The 17811-nt window shown below is 36.7% G+C and overlaps 1 protein-coding gene across 1 annotated transcript; it reads right to left on the bottom strand.

The window, feature by feature from the left end:
* Positions 1 to 16273: 16273 nt before the first annotated feature.
* Positions 16274 to 16636, bottom strand: LOC142178398 (uncharacterized). The gene has a single exon (XM_075247738.1). It carries the CDS (start codon positions 16634 to 16636, stop codon positions 16274 to 16276), a length of 363 nt encoding a protein of 120 aa, XP_075103839.1.
* Positions 16637 to 17811: the final 1175 nt, after the last annotated feature.

Raw genomic sequence — 17811 nt, 5'->3', positions numbered from 1 at the left:
CATGGATTCATGATGTAAATGAGCATGGAATCATGAAATATAATCAATATAGGATAAGGAACACTTACCCCAATGTTTTCCCGTGAAAATCGCACAAGAACCGTGCTCCAAAAATCCAAAACAAAATGAATGAAATGACCATTTTTGGTCTTAAGTTTTTGCCAATCCGTCACTAAAAGTCCACTTTTCGTCATTAAAAGTCCACCAGAAACTGCTCTACCAGCCTTCCTTCAATCAATCATAACTTTATGTACAAATGATGAATGGTATAACCTTCTGGAAACTAGAATCAAATGACTACAACTTTCATGTTTTGAAACTTTTCAGATTCCTTATGAATTTCGAGATATAAGCTTCCAAAGTCGGCTCCACACATCAGAAATTTCTGGCGAAATTTCTGGCAAAACTGCTCTACCAGCCTTCATTCAATCCATCATAACTTTCTGTAAAAATGTCCAAATGATGAATGGTTTAACATTATGGAAACTAGAATCAAAGGGCTACAACTCTTATGTTTTGATAATTATCTGATTCCTTATAGATTGCGCGATATAAGCTTCCATATTTGGCTCCACGCATAACAGAAATTTCCAGCAGCCTTCTTTATCCGAAATCCATTCCGTTTACCTTCCGAAATCCACCCGAGACCCTCAGGACCTTAACCAATTATACCAACATATCCCAAAATACAATACAAACTTAGTCGAGGCTTCAAACCACATCAAACAACATCAAAACGACGAATCGCACCTCAAATCAAAATCTATGAATTTTGAACTTTCAAATTCTATATCTTGTGCCGAAACACATCAAATCAATTCGGAATGACTTCAAATTTTGCACACAAGTCATAAATGACATAACAGACCTATTCCAATTTCCAGAATCGGATTTCGACCTCGATATCAAAAAGTCAACCCCCCGGTCAAACTTCTCAAAAATTCAACTTTTGGCATTTCAAACCTAATTCCACTACGGACTTTCAAATAAAATTTCGATCATATTCCTAAGTCCAAAATCACCATACGGAGCTGTTGGAATTATCAAAATTCTATTCCGGGGTCGTTTGCACATAATTTGACATCCGATCACTATTTGAACTTAAACTTTTAATTTTTCATCAAAATTCTATATCTCGGGCTAGGGACCTCAGAATTTAATTCCGGGCATACGCCAAAGTCCCAAATCACGATACGAACCTAGCAAAACTATTAAAACAGTGATCCGAGTCCGTTTGCTCAAAATGTTGACCAAAGTCAACTTAGTTGAGTTTTAAAGATCTAATTCACATTTTAATTCATTTTTTACGTGAAAACTTTCTGAAAAATTTTACGGATTGCGCACGCAAGTCGAGGAATGATAAATAGTACTTTTTGAGGTCTTAGAATACAAAATTAATTATTAAATTTAAAGATGACATTTTGGGTCATCATAGCTTATAAGCTCAGGATTATTCGAATAGAAGTCATTTTGACAACAAGTTAGAAAATTTCGTCAAAAACAATACCTTTCTTCTGTTCGAAGCCTTTAACTACCAATCGAGCTTTGTATCTGACCAACTTGCCATTTTTATTTTTCTTGAGATTAAAGACCTATTTATATTTGAGTGATCTTTTACCCTTTGGAAGTTCAACCAACTTGTACGTGTCATTTTTCTATAGAGATTTCATCTCCTCTTGCATGACTTTTATCCACTGGTTCTTTTCTAGATGGGACAATACCTCCTTAAGACTTTCTGGTTCCCCCTCATCACTGTTGAGGACATACTCTGTGGTAGGGTACCTGCATAACTCTACCGTTGGTATTTTTGATTTCCTTAGAGGTTGAGGTTGTTCTTTTTCATGAGTAGGGTACTCCACTTTCTCGGCGTCATCATCAAGTTTCCCCTTGCTCAATAACCTCATTAGGTTGCTCCCCCTGCTCGACAACCTCGTTTGTCGTACTTTCTGCACTTGTGGGATAGTTAGAAGTAGAAAGAATGGTAACAAGGTTAATGGCTATACCATTCTTTTTCTTGACCGTCTCTGACATATCATCAACAATTCCAACTTCACTTTCTCGGAAGTCTACATCTCTGCTTCTGACGACCTTATTCTTTACAGGATCCTACAATCTGTACCCGAACTCTTCATCTCCATATTCGATGAATATGCAGGGAATAGATTTATCATCCAGTCTTTGTTCTCTGCTCCTTTGGTACATATGCAAAAGCTCTACAACCAAACACCTTCAGATGCGAGTAGGACACCTTCTTGTTGGTTCAAACTCTCTATGGGATGTCAAACGCCAATGGAACTGATGGACTCCTATGGATTAGGTAACATGTTGTCTAAACTGCTTCACCCTAGAATGATTTAGGCAGTTTAGCCATTTTGAGCATGCTTCTCACCTTCTCAATAATGGTGCAATTCATCCTTTCGGCTACGCCATTATACTGTGGGGTTCCAGAAACTGTATTTTCATGTTTGATCCCGTGAATTGAACAATACTATTCAAATTTCCTTGAAGTGTACTCACCTCCATTGTCACTTCGGAGACGCTTTAGCTTTTGGCATGTCTCCCTTTCCACTAGAGCATGAAATTTATGGATAACTTAAAACACTTGATCTTTGGTTTTCAAGATATAAACCCACAATTTTCGTAAAGCATCATCAATAAAAGTAACAAAAATAATTGTTACCTCCCATCGATTATATCTCCACTGGACCACAAATATAAAAATATACCAAATCAAGTATATTCAATTTTCTTTCAGACGATGTCTGAAATATGACTCTATGTTGTTTACCAAATAAACAGTAGTCACAAGGTTTTACCGTCGTACCTTTAGCAAAAGAGATGGGTGATTTCCTGGCAAGAATCTGCAATCCCTTCTCACTCAGATAACCCATTCTTTTGTGCCATAATTTGCAGAATCTCATCTTGTGCCTCGTTTAATTCACCTCGGCATATTTCTGCATATGTCCTGTATAACGTGCCACGAGCAACTCTCTTTGCAATCACCAGTGATCCCTTGGTGAGTCTCCACTTTTGATTTGCAAAATAGTTCTCGTACCCATCTCGGTCCAAAGCAATTCTCGAGATCAAGTTCATTCGCAAACCAGGTACACGTCGCACGTCTTTTAGAATCAATGTGCATCCGATATTTGATTTGATGCAAATGTCACCAATTCCCGTAATCTTTGAGTAACTCGCGTTACCCATTCTTATAGTGCCGAAATCACCTGCTACATATATGCAAAAAAGAACTCTTACCGGTATGGCATGGTAAGATGTTGTTGTGTCAACCACCCATTCCGATTCTGGACCTGCCATGTGCATGCATTCCTCATTTATGAAGAGAATAACATTATCATTATTTTGCACCGTGGTAGTTGTGTTGTCGTCATTCTTTTGGCTACTGCTTTCACCTTTGCCCTTGCTTAGATTTGGGCAGTCTCTTTTGAAGTGACCTGGTTGATTGCAGTTGTAGCAATTTTTTGGCTTTTGATTTGGATCGGTTCATAGACTTTCCACGAGCTCCTGATCTACCATAGTTGCTCAAACCCCTTTGGTGACTCCTGCCCCTACTTTCTGTTATGAGAGCATGTCCTTGATTTTCAAACTTCTTTCTCATCTTCTTATTGAGTAAAATAGCTGATGTGACTGTCATGTCCCAAACTACCCCATAGACATGACTGGCACCCAGCTAAGATAACTCGCCAGACAAACCAATTCCTGTACTCTTAACCTTTTATATAAGCTTCGAGAGAAATGCGTACAAGTCCAAAGGAATTAAAAATTATTAAACACGAAATAATTATCCAACTAAAATCATAATTTATTAAAAAAATCTAATGAGTACTCAAATAATAAATCTCTAACCCAAATTCCATACTAAGACCACGGAGCATCTAATAGAGTAATAGGAGTTTAACTGACGGGCAGGTAAACCCCAAAAGAAATAGTAGAAATAAGATAGGTAGAGCTGAAACAACGGCCTCCACGAAGAATGCGGCGGCTCACCTCAGCAATAGAATCCACTTAACAAACTCATTAGCCACTAGCCTCGTCCTCAGCAACAGTATCTGCATGGACATGCAGGTAAGGAGTGAGTTATATGTAAATATAACCCAGTAAGATCCTTGACCCGCCACTCTGAATACCTCTGGAATATGTGGTAGAAAATACAAACACACAACGAGCACATAAATAATATGCACATAAATTCTTTCACCATATAATTACTCTATAAGGTCCAGACAATTATTCAACTACAACACTATATATCTTGGCACAATCTACACTAAGAACTTGTCATAAACGGCAGTGCATTAAATTAACCAAACACCCAACGAGTTCACGGCCACATACACAATGCCCTAAATCTATCACGGCAGCATACACAATGCCCCAAATATATTACGGCAACGAAGAAAAAATTTCTAATGCCCCAACGCCATAGTACGAGGCTACGGTACATCACATCACACCACAAATCACTTATTAAATAGTTTCAGCTTTTTACAAATTAATATATATTTACGGGTGGTCAAAGACCACCGATTTTACCAAGTGCACGCTCGTCCCAACATATCGACCAGACAGACAAAACATACTTTCAAAACGGGTTTTGAAAAAGCGAGCATCAATTTCAGAACACCAATCAAACGGCCTCCAATGGTCTCAATCTATTCAAAATATTGAATAACACATCCTAATTAGTCTAGGTAAGTAATTTTTTACAATTTCAGAACGAGTCAAAATTAAAGTTAACCCCGAGTCCAATAAATAAAATCTATACACTATTAAGTATTAAACAAAGCACTTTAACTGTGCAAAATAAATCGGCACAACAGTGACTTCAGAAGCATCACATTAGCTTATACTCTAATTCTTCAAAATATTAATAATACTATTTTCTTATGAATGCTTCCTATCACGGCATAATGAGTTGTATCTCCTAATTAAAAATAGCAAAAGTAACTGAACGAGAGTTTTCAAACAAACTCCTAAATTCCATCCTAATATAAATATTACTAAATTATTTATGTCATCATTGACATAATCATTACCCCAATCATTATTAACTACTACTTTCACTATGCAAAGAAAATTAATTCTAGGTTTCAATGTAATTATTTGACTTCTCATATTACTTTGTTTAACTCCATTACTATTCAATCACCATCAAATTATATTGTCTCCCCTAATCATTGGCTTGCTCATGAATATTATCACTTTTTGCTTCCAATCAGTACTATGATTATTATTCCTACATAAATAATATCAATAAATAGCAAATTGAACTACAGTAGCATAGCTATGATACCTGATTCTGAAATTATTTTCTCCAATACTATAGCCGCCGCCTGTTGTCCCTTCTCGTTAGGGAAATTGCTTCGTTATATATATGTATGTATATATTAAGCTAAACCTAAATTACCTCTTTTTCTACTAAACTAAGGATATCAATTATAACCTCTAACCAGCTAGTAAGTGGTGGGCTTGACCCACTTATTAACCTTTTAAATACTAACTAAAATCACTTACTTCTATCTTTAAATTGTAATATGTAAAGAGTGTTTAGTTAAAGCTTATAAGCTGGTCAAACTGGCTTACAAATATTTTTTGGTTTATCTATCCGTTTGGTAAATACCCAAAATGCTTATAAGCCAAGTGTTTATAAGCTAAAATCAGTCATAAGTCATAAGTTGGCCATCCCCAACTTATAGTTTTTTAGTTTATAAGCACTTTTAATTTGACCAAGATTTTTACTAGTTTATCCTTAATAATATTTTCTAATTCACAAAATATTTTTCCCAAAATAAATTTTCTAACTTTCTTTTCATTTCATATTCATTGTTCATCTTTTTCTTTACAAAGAAACTTTTAAATTTATAAACTTTTGTAAAGTTTTAAAGGATATTTTAGTCATTTTAATAAAAAAAATAACTTATCAGCACTTTTCTACCAAACACATCAACTGCTTATTATCAGTTTCAGCGCGTCTATCCAAACACGTAAATGCTTATTTAAAAAATCAATTTCAGCACTTAAAAATGCTTTTCAGCACTTCAAACTTATCAGCTATTTACAATCAGCTAATCCAAACGGGCTCGTAATTGGCTCACTAGCCACTTATCAAATACACTTACTTATATATTATAGTAAATCACCTTCCCGTAGATTAGCATTTTTCCAATAGCTACAAGATAAATAAATTCTCTAATCTCATAATTAATAAGTATAAAAACAATATTGGGTTATTACAGTGACATCTTTCAACTTAATAGTAGTCTTACCGTGTAGGATGGTTGTTGCCAAATTATCGTACGAAGATGGCAACGAGCTCAAGAGCAAGATGGCTTTATCTTCTTCCTCGATCTTTACTCCGAGGTTGGTGAGCTATGTGATTAGTCTGTTAAACACATTTAAATATGACAAAAAAATCGTACATTCACCCATGTATAGGGCGTATAACTGCTTCTTCAGGTACAATTTATTTGTCAGCATTTTGGGCATATAAGGCTTTCCAACCTTGTCCAAATACCACATACAGTGTCTTCATCAATGATGTTATTTACCACATCATGTGATAAGTGCAGCCTGATTGCACTAGCATCCTTTTCATCCAAGTTAGTCCAATCCTCAGCTTTTATGGTATTAGATTTTTTGGCATGAGCATATAGTACCTTATGTAATCCCTATTGGATGGGCATATCTCTCATCCTTCTTTGCCATGTTGAGAAACCGCAATTACCGTTGAATTTTGCTACCTCGTATTTTACTCCGGATATTTTTTTTCATGGAGTATAGTACTACCGACAGTGAATAGTATTTTATTAACGAGCGGAACTTGTGCTCTGATATCAGTTGTTGAGAATAAACCCCCCACAGATAAAATATTCACGATAATAACATAGGGATAATAACGTAGCACAGATATATGTTAATCAACAAGAATAAAAGAGTGACAAAGACACCAAGATTTTTACGTGAAAAACCTTTCGAAATAAAGGAAAAAATCATGACCCCGAGAGGAGCAACTCATATCACTATAGCAAGAAATTTTACACTTTGTAGTCTCGAATAAAATATTCAAAGACTACTACAACAATCAAAAGAAATAACCCTCTTTTGATATTCCCACATCGCTACAATATCGTTCACACTCTCTATTTTTATCATAGACTATTTTTTTATATCCTGTTTGTGATGCCTCACTTTTTCTTTTCTCTTTTGTTGGTGTGTCTTAAGAAGTGAAAGAACTCCCCCTTTAATAGGAGAGCAAAACTTAGCCTCCAAGAATGCTACTGGAGAATTGTTAATTCTCCTCCACAAATTTAGCCTTTGGCTCCAAGGCTCTATGCGGAGGCTATCCATAGGCACATGCCTATTTCACTTCTTCTTCCTTTATTCTAATAATGGGTTGTGTAATATGGCCAAATTTTCATGACATTTGCCATGACATAATATCCATTATAACAAAATTTGTGGATCATGACATTTGCCATGACATAATATCCACTATTAGGCCAAGGATTTCTTGCTATAAATAGAGGAGCTTCTCCTCATTTGCAAATACACTAATTCAAGAGTTTTTCACTCTTGTCTTTCTTTCTCATCCTTTATTTCATTATAGAGTATTTTGTAAGAGAGTGAGTGTTGAGAAACACTTGTGTGAACTTTTCTTTACAGTGATCTTGTGATGTTATTCTCTTGGGGTATTTGGAACTAATTAGAGTATTTACTCTAATTTATACTCTCTTTTGTTCTCTTGTTGGTATAGTAAAATTGCTCCTCTCCGCTTGTGGACGTAGGTCACTTTGACCGAACCACTTTAAATTTGTGTCTTCTTTATATTCTTTAATTGTCGTTATTATCAACTTCCATTGTCTTTGTTATTGTCATTATACCGTTGTTTTCAGAGCCAGATCTAACCGGGTTAGTTTAAATAGCCAAAATGACTCTAACAAAGTCTTATGTTGAGAAATTTGACCGAAGTGCAAACTTCGGAATGTGGCAATTAAAGATGGAAGCTATCCTAATTTAGGATGTCTTAGATTTGGTACTGCAAGGAAAGGAGAAGATGCCGGATAAAATGACGGACGTAGAGTTTGCCGTCATAGACAAAAAGGCAAAACCAAGTATTATTTTAAATCTTTCAAATGAGGTTTTGCGTGAAGTTGCAGGAGAAAGCTCAGTCAAAGGTATATGGGAAAAGCTTAAAACCCTATATATGAAAAGAACAGTAGAAAACAGGATTTACCTAAAGCAAAAACTCTACACTTTTCGTATGGCTAAAGGTACCTCTATACTTACACATCTTGATACTTTTGATTCTCTTCTTATGGATTTAAGTAACATAGATGCTGAAATTAAATATGAGGATCAAACTATGTTATTGCTTGTTTCTTTACCCAGTCGTTTAAATATATTAGAGATACTATGCTTTATGGAAAGGATAATATCTCTTATAAAGATATCAAATCTATTTTAAAATCAAAAGAACAAATAGATAGAGATATTATTGGAGAAACTAGTGGGAACCAATGGGAAGGCTTATTCATAAGAGGTAGATCCAATAAGAAAGATTCAAGTAGTGAGAAACCTAAATTAAGGTCAAAATCCAGATACAGAAATGTCATGTGCAAATATTGTCATAAGAAATGTCACATTATTTCTTAATGCTTTAAATTGAAAAACAAAGAAAAGCATACAGAAAAGAAAAATGAGCACAAAAATACTGACACTGCCAAAGCAAGTGTAGCTGCTGATGAGACCGAGGGGACTATTTTTTTAGCAACTAATAATAGTTTCAAATCTAACGATGAGTGGATTTTAGATTCGGGTTGTTCTTATCATATGTGTCCCAATTGGGATTTATTTACCACATATGAATCTATTGGAGGTGGAGTTGTCTTGATGGGCAACAATGCTGCCTGCAAAATTATTGGAAAAGGTACAGTCCGAATCAAAATACACGATGGTGTGGTGAGAACTCTCATCGATGTTAGACATGTTCCTGTCTTGAAGAAAAATCTCATCTCTTTGGGTACTCTAGAATCTCTTGGGTGCAAGTACACAGGTGAAGGTAGAGTTCTGAAAATTTCTCATGGTGCTCTTGTGATCATGAAAGCACGCAGATCTGGTATGTTGTATACTCTTTTGGGATCTACTGTTACAGGTGCTGCTGCAGTTTCAATATCAGATAAATCAGATTCTGACATCACCAAATTGTGGCATATGCGATTGGGTTATATGAGTGAAAAAGATCTTTCCATCCTCAGCAAAAGAGGTCTCTTATGTGGTCAAAGTACCGAAAATATGGAGTTTTGTGAATATTGTATGTTCGGGAAGCAGAAAAAAGTCAGCTTCAAATCTCCAGTGATTCATAGAACAAAAGGTACTTTGGATTACATTCATTCAGATCTTTGGAGTCCTTCACGTAACCCATCAAAAGGTGGTGCCAGGTATATGTTAACTTTCATTGATTATTCAAGGAAAGTTTGGATTTATTTCCTGAAAAATAAAAGTGATATTTTCTTAAATTTCAAACAATGGAAAGTTTTGATTGAGAAGCAAACAGGAAAACATGTTAAGCGGCTTAGAACAGATAATGGCTTGGAATTTTGTAATGATGAATTCAACGAATTTTACAAGAATGAAGGAATTACTCGACATCATACTGTGAGAATGACACCTCAGCAAAATGGTGTGGCAGAAATGATGAATAGTACTCTTTTGGAAAGGGCTCGTTGCATGATTTCAAATGCTGGGTTGACAAACGCCTTTTGGGCAGAAGCTATCTCTACAACTTGTTATATTGTCAACCGAGCCCCTTCTGCACCTTTGAACTTTAAGACTCCAGAGAAAATGTGGTCAGGCACTCCTGCTAATTATTCTGATTTAAAGATATTTGGTTTTCCCGCATACATGCATGTAAATGATGGAAAATTACAACTAAGGGCTAAAAAGTGCATTTTCCTTGGGTATGCATATGGGGTGAAAGGATACCGACTATGGTATCCTGATCCCACGACACCAAAATTTATAATTAGAAGAGATGTAACCTTTGATGAATCCTCTATGTTATATTCTATAAAAGAGTCTTCTAGTTCTTGTAATACAGATAAAGGAAAGAGTACACAAAACCAGGTAGAGATTGAGATTGGAATTCCTTCTGAGCCAAGCTCATCAACTTTGGAGCAAAATACAGTTGAAATTCCTGAAGTTGAGACAGAAGCTGCAATTCCTGAAGTTGAGACTCCTGAAGTTGAACCAGAAGAAGAGGAGTATTCTATAGCCAAACATAGACTAAGAAGAGAAGGTAAAAAACCATTAAGGTTTGGAGATTATGTTGCATTTGCTTTTTCAGTTGCACAGGAAACTGAAGAAATTGGAGATCCATCAAAATATTCAGAAGCAATTTCTGGTGCTGACTCAGCCAAGTGGCTGATTGCAATGAATGAAGAAATTGAGTCTCTCCACAAGAATGGTACTTGGTCTCTTGTGAAGCCGCTATCAGGAAAAAGAATTATTGGTTGCAAATAGGTTTTCAAGAAAAAGGATGGCATTCCAAGGGTTGAAGATGCGAGGTATAAGGCACGATTAGTTGCAAAGGGCTATAGTCAGGTACAGGGAGTCGATTTTAATGATATTTTATCACCTGCTGTTAAACATAGCTCTATTCGTGTCTTGCTTGCCTTCGTTGCCATGTATGATTTGGAATTAGAACACCTTGATGTTAAGACAGCTTTCTTACATGGCGAACTTGAGGAACAAATATACATGCATCAACCCGAAGGATTTGAAATTGAAGGAAAAGAAGATCATGTTTGCTTGTTGAAGAAATCCTTGTACGGATTAAAGCAATCTCCAAGACAATGGTATAAAAAGTTTGATTCCTTTATGTTGGGTCATGGTTATTCGAGGAGCATGTATGATAGTTGTGTTTACTTTCGGAAGTTAAATGATGGTTCATTTGTGTACCTATTATTATATGCTGATGACATGCTCATTGCTGCTAAAGATTTAACAGAAATTCACAACTTGAAAAGTCAGCTGAAAAGTGAATTTGAGATGAAAGATTTGGGAGCAACTAAGAAAATCCTTGGCATGGAGATCAAAAGAGATCGAAAATCCAACAGGCTATTTCTGACCCAGAAGAAGTACTTGGAGAAAGTCTTGGAGAGGTTTTGCATGAAAGATGCTAAACCAGTTAGTACCTTTCTTGCTGCTCATTTTAAGTTATCAGCTGCTCAGTTCCCGCAGTCAGAGGAAGAAGAGAGGTACATGGCACAGGTTCCTTATTCCAGTACAGTCGACAGTATTATGTATGCAATAGTTTGTACATGTCCAGACATTTCACAAGCAGTGAGTATGGTAAGCCGGTATATGTCTTGCCCTAGTAAAGCATATTGGCATGCTGTGAAATGGATTCTCAGAAACTTGCGAGGTACTTCAAACACATGTTTGGAGTTTGGGAGAAATATTAACACTTTGGTTGGTTTTATAGACTCAGATTATGCAGGTGATCTTAACAAAAGAAGATCACTGACAGGCTATGTATTTTGCATCGGTGGTTGCGCTATTAGTTGGAAAGCTACATTACAACATGTAGTAGCTTTATCTACTGACCGAAGCAGAATATATGGCAGTTACCGAGGCGATCAAAAAAGCTTTATGGTTGAAGGGTCTATTTGTGAAACTCAGTTTACACCAAGGTGGTATTACCATTTTCTATGATAGTCAAAGTACCATTCACTTGACTAAAGATCAAATGTATTATGAGAGGACGAAACACATTGATATAAAGTATCATTTCATCTGAGAAACCATTGCTGAAGGAAAAGTCTCTGTTCAGAAGATCAACACTAGAGACAATCCTGCTGACATATTCACAAAACATCTTCCAGTGTCCAAGTTCAAGCTTTGCCTAAACTTGATTGGCATTTATGAAGAATGATTTTGCCCATTGGGGTTTTTGCGGAGAAGGTGGAGCAAATTTACTATATATAAGCCGAAATTAGGCCAAGGTGGAGATTTGTAATATGGTCAAATTTTCATGACATTTGTCATGACATAATATCCATTATAACAAAATTTGTGGATCATGACATTTTTCATGACATAATATCCACTATTAGGCCAAGGATTTCTTGCTATAAATAGAGTAGTTTCTCCTCATTTGCAAACACACCAATTCAAGAGCTTTTCAGTCTTGTCTTTCTTTCTCCTCCTTTATTTCATTATAGAGTATTTTGTAAGAGAGTGAGTGTTGGGAAACACTTGTGTGAACCCTTTCTTTGGAGTGATCTTGTGAGGTTATTCTCTTGGAGTATTTGGGACTAATTAGAGTATTTACTCTAATTATGTACTCTCTTTTGTACTTTTGTTGGTATAGTAAAATTTTTCATCCGCTTGTGGACGTAGGTCACTTTGACCGAACTATGTTAAATTTGTATCTTCTTTAATTGCCGTTATTATCAACTTGCATTGTCTTTATTATTGTCATTATAACGTTGTTTGACTAAATTCCGCACTACCCGGTAACCCGATCCTAACAGGTTGGACCCCTCAAAACTGGTTTCAATTGATTTTGATATATAAGCATGTACAGGTAGAAAAACCTTTATTACTGAATGAGAATTCAATGTAGAACACCAAAAGGAATATGTCAGATTGGTTAAAATTTAAGGACCATACAAATGTTTTTGTTTATCTGAATGTAACTGCTAGAGATCATTAGTATCTGACGAGGCCCCAAACTATTGCAAGATTGCATCTATAATATAACTTCACTGCTCTCTATCCTTCACTTTGATAGGGGAAAAATAAATTCAAATATAATGTTTGCATAAGCTGCCTTTGAAAAGAATAAAAGTAAGGCATTTGATGCACTAAACTTCCGCTATGTGCTGAACTATGTTGGGTCTGTTCTTTTTAGTGATTACTTTAGAAAATAAAACACCAGAAATGTGGTGCCAAGTCAAAGCAATAACCAAATTCAGTGATAAATTTCATGGATATCATGGAGTGAAGCAAGAAGAAAGGGAGTTAGGTCAGAAGTTTCCGGTGGATGTCGATGCTTGGATGGATCTTCGAGCTGCTGCTAAATCTGACTGCTTGTTAGATACTCTAAGTTACACTGATATATATGAGTGAGTTATCATTTCGAGTTTGTTCTTTTGGAAGAACATAAAGAACTTGACTTCATAGCTTAATAGATGAAATTTTGTGAAACATTTTGAACTTGACCCGTTGCTTTCCCTTTACTGTATTTCTTTTACTCTGTTGTGACCATGCTTTTCCTGAGCCGAGGGTTTATCGAAACACGCTCTCTACCTTCACATCACAAGATAGGTATAAGGTCTATGTAAATACTACCCTCCTCAAACCCCACTTGTGAGATTAAACTGGATTTGTTATTGTTGTCGTAGTATTTTGGACGTTTGAGTAACACAGTTATATTGCTCATGAGGTCAGCTTAAATAATACAAAAAGATACGAGGATTGAGCAGTTTCACCAAAGCTAAACTGAAAGAGTTGAATAGAACAGAACAGAACAGATGAAAACTCAAAATTGGGTTATGACCATTTGTAAAAGGTTTAATCATTTAATGATTTCTCATATTAAGAACTCTACTCATTTGAAACATCTCCGCTGCACACTGCAGCAAATTCTTCTTATTATGTAATTTTTTGAATGTTCCGTCAATTGGATTTTAAAGTCATTGCAATAGGCGACCTTGATCCTTTACTTTCTTGAGGCCATTGTTGTTGTTGTTGTTGTTGTTTATCTTAGAAGACTTCATTTAACAACAACAACAATAAACCTAATGTAATTCCACAAGTGGGGTCTAGGGAATGTAGAGTATACGTAAATCTTATCCCTACCTTGTAAGAGTAAAGAGGATATTTCCGATAGACCTTCATCTCAAGTAAAAATAAAAAATAAGCAATAGCAATAACAACATAAGGTAAACAACATCACAATAATAGAATAACCGAAGCGAAACAAATAAGAATATGAATAAGAATGAGAGACAGAAAGAAAACTAATCATAAGGAAATACAAGAGTATTATCAATACTATTGGTATTTGAAAGAAATACGCTCCACAACCTACTATTCTTCTGCCCTAATCTTCGACCTCCATATCTCATGTCAAGGGTCAAGTCCTCGGTAAGCTGAAGTTGTGTCATGTCCTGCCTAATCACCTCCTCTCAATATCTCTTTGGTCTACCTCTACCTTTCCTCATACTCTTTAGGCTAACCTCTCACACCTCCTTGCTAGTGCAATTGTGTCCCTCCTCTTCATATGCCCGAACCTCCTTAATCTCACTTCACACATCCTTCACGGGGGCCACTCCTACCTTGTCCCTAATAACTTCATTCCTGACCTTATCTCTCCTGGTGTGCCTACACATCTATCTCAGCAAATTATCATTTCTGCCACTTTTATCTTCTGGATATGAAATTTCTTGGCTGCCCAATACTCTGTCTGATACAACATAGTCGGTCTAACTACCACTTTGAATAACTTACCTTTAAGTCTTGGTGGTACATTCTTGTCACACAAAACACCAGATGCGAGCCTTTATTTTATCGATCTCGCTCCAATACAATGAGTGACATCATCATTAATCTCTCTGTTATCTTGGATTACTAACCCAAGGTATTTGAAACTTGCTCTCTTAGGGATGACTTGCTAGTCAAGCCTCACGTCCACATCCACTTCATGAGTCACACTGCTGAACTTGCACTCCAAGTATTCCATTTTGATCCTGCTCAACTTGAATTATTTTGACTCTAGGGTTTGTCTCCAAACCTCTAGACTCGCGTTAATACCACTTCATGTCTCGTTAATCAGTACAATGTTATCAGCAAATAACATGCACCACGACACATCCCTTCGAATGTAACGTGTCAAAACGTCCATTACCAAGGCAAATAGAAATGGTCTAAGCACTGATCCTTGATGCAACCCCATAACAAATGGGAAGTATTCTGAGTCCCCTTCCACTGTCTTAACCCTAGTCTTAGTTTCATCATACATGTCCTTAATCGCCCTAGCATATGCTATAGGAACACCACTAGCCTCCTAATACCTCCAAAGGACCTCCTTCGAGATTTTGTCATATGCCTTTTTATAGTCAATGAACACCATATGCAGGTCCTACTTATTCTCTTTATAACGCTCCACCAATGTCCTTACAAGGTGAATGGCTTCCATAGTTGAACGCGCCGACATAAATCCAAATTGGTTCTCGAAATTAGACACACTTCTCCTCACCCTCGTTTCTATCACCCTCTCTAAAACTTTTATAATATGACTTAGCAGCTTGATACCCCCATAGTTGTTATAGTTTCAGATATCACCCTTGTTCTTGTACAATAGAATTATCGTACTCTGCTTTCACTATTCAGACATCTTCTTAGTGCTAAAGATGACGTTAAATAATCTTGTGAGCCACTCTAAGCCTTCCCTGCTCGCGTACTTCGAAAACTCCACCGGAATTTTGTTTGGCCGGGTCGCTCTACCCCTGCTCATCCTACACATAGCCCCCTCAACCTCATCAGTCTTAATATGCCTACAATAACCAAAATCACGTCAACTCTTGGAGTGCTCCAACTCGCCTAGCATAATGTTCTTATCCCCCATTTGTTCAAGGGTTTAAGAAAGTATGTCTACCATCTTCATCTAATAAGTGCCTATTCTACCAATACTTTATCTTCCTCGTCTTCGATGCACTTCATTTGGTCCAGGTCGCGGGCCTTTCTCTCTCTCACCTTGGCAAGCATATACAACTTCATATCCTCTATTGACCCTAGTTCTTCATACAGACGACCAAACGATGTAGTATTTGCCGCCATAACCGCTAACTTCGCCTCTTTCTTCGACTTCTTATATCCTTTCTTACTAGTTTGTTTCTCCTCCTCGTCTTTTCTCTCCGTCATCTTCACGTACGCTGCTTTCTTGGTTTCCACTTTACCTTAGATCTCTCCACTCCACCACCAGTCCCCTTTGTAGCTTCCATCATAATCCTTCGAGACCACTAACACCTCTCTAGCAGCTTCCCGAATGCAGCTTCCCCAACTCCTGAGATTTGTCGGTAGTCAAGGTTCTTCAATTGATCTTAGGTGACCATACACCGCTCTCTTCTTTATCTTCCCCTTGAACTCTAAGTCCATAACTAAGAGCATGTGTTAGGTCAAGATACTCTCATTCGGGATAACCTTGCAATCTGTGCATAGACCTCTATCAGACTTCCTGAAGAGTAGGTAATCAATTTGATTCTTCGCCACCATGCTCTGAAGGTATCAAGTTCTCCTCCTTCTTCTGAAAACTCGAGTTTGCTATCACCATATCAAAAGCTTTAGCAAAATCTAACAGCCAAGTTCCTCCTTCGTTTCTATCCCCAAAAACAAAGTCTCCATCCATATCATCATATCCTCTAGCTGCCGTCTCGGTGTGGCCATTGAAATCTCCTCCTATCAACATCTTCTTGATGTGCAGAATACCACATACAACCTCATCCAAATCCTCCCAGAAGTGCCTCTTGACCTCTTTGTCCAAGCCCGTTTGAGGTGCGTAAGCACTAACAACATTAACAGTAAACCCTCCAACAACTAGTTTAATAGCAATCATTCTGTCGTTCACCCTCCTAACCTCTATCACTTGCTCCCTGAGATCTCTATAAACCAAAATACCTACTCATTTCTTGTTCCTCACGCCTCCTGAGTACCATAGTTTAAACCCATCAACATCTCATGCCTTAGATCCTACCCATCTAGTCTCCTGTACACAAGCTATATTAATATTCATCTTATGGAGAATCTTCACTAACTCTATAGATTTTTCCGTCAAAGTACCTATATTCCAGGACCGTACCCCTAGCCTAGAGGCCCCCTTACCACCGTTTCTCCCACCCCTCGCCCCGCCCGAGGACAAGACCTTACTCTACCCGTACTTCCCATGACCACTATAATCCAAGGACTACTAAGCTAGCAGTAGCACAATACAAGCAGAGAATAGCAATGAACTAGAATAGACTAAATCTCAATTATAAATTACTCATAGGCACAAATAAAGAACAGGTAAGAAAGTGATGCCCTATAACTAGAGATCAAGCAGGCAAATCAGCTAGACAAAAGCAAAGGCAATACAAGCACAGAGTAGAATAAACTAGAATAGACTAAGACTCAAGGATAGACTAAAACTCAAAGGATAGACAAAAGCAAAGGCAAGATACAAATAAGGGAGTGCTATGCTACAACTACAACTAATATAAAGTTTAAGGCAAAGGCAGGCAAATCGGACAAACTACAAGAAATGATTCAGGTAAGCAAGTATGAAAAAACGAAGACTTCATTATACAATTAGTTTAAATGTTAAACTTTTAAGATAGGTAATAAAAGTATCAACAATGAGTAGCAAAAATGTTAGCATTCCATGGGGTGTATTGTATTTGCCTAGCATCATGTTTATCAACTAAAGTAAGGAGAAATTATTAACAAAATGCAGTGATTTGGTAGGACGTAGTATTGTCTCTTATAGTAATCTACAAGTGACCTCTTCTAGTCAATTGTAGGATTGTCCTGATTTTTACTTGATTTCAATCTTTTACTTTGTTGAATGTAAATAATGTAAGAAGAAAGTGACATTAATTTCTATGTTGAGAACTAAGGAAAAGATTAGGATCTTTATCATTCTAATGACTTGGAAAGTTTCTTGACTTACTTGGGCACAAGTTATAGAACTACATTTCAAGTAGGCCTTGTGAACTGTTAAGGGTCACGTATTTTCTTTATTAGATGCCAAGA

This window comes from Nicotiana tabacum, chromosome 24, assembly GCF_000715075.1.
Source record: "Nicotiana tabacum cultivar K326 chromosome 24, ASM71507v2, whole genome shotgun sequence".
Lineage (NCBI taxonomy): Eukaryota > Viridiplantae > Streptophyta > Magnoliopsida > Solanales > Solanaceae > Nicotiana > Nicotiana tabacum.
This window is presented reverse-complemented; position numbering and strand designations above follow the sequence as displayed.

What these genes read in the sequence shown, in the direction of transcription:
- LOC142178398 (XM_075247738.1), bottom strand. Translation starts at nt 16,636, where the DNA reads ATGATTGCTATTAAACTAGTTGTTGGAGGGTTTACTGTTAATGTTGTT.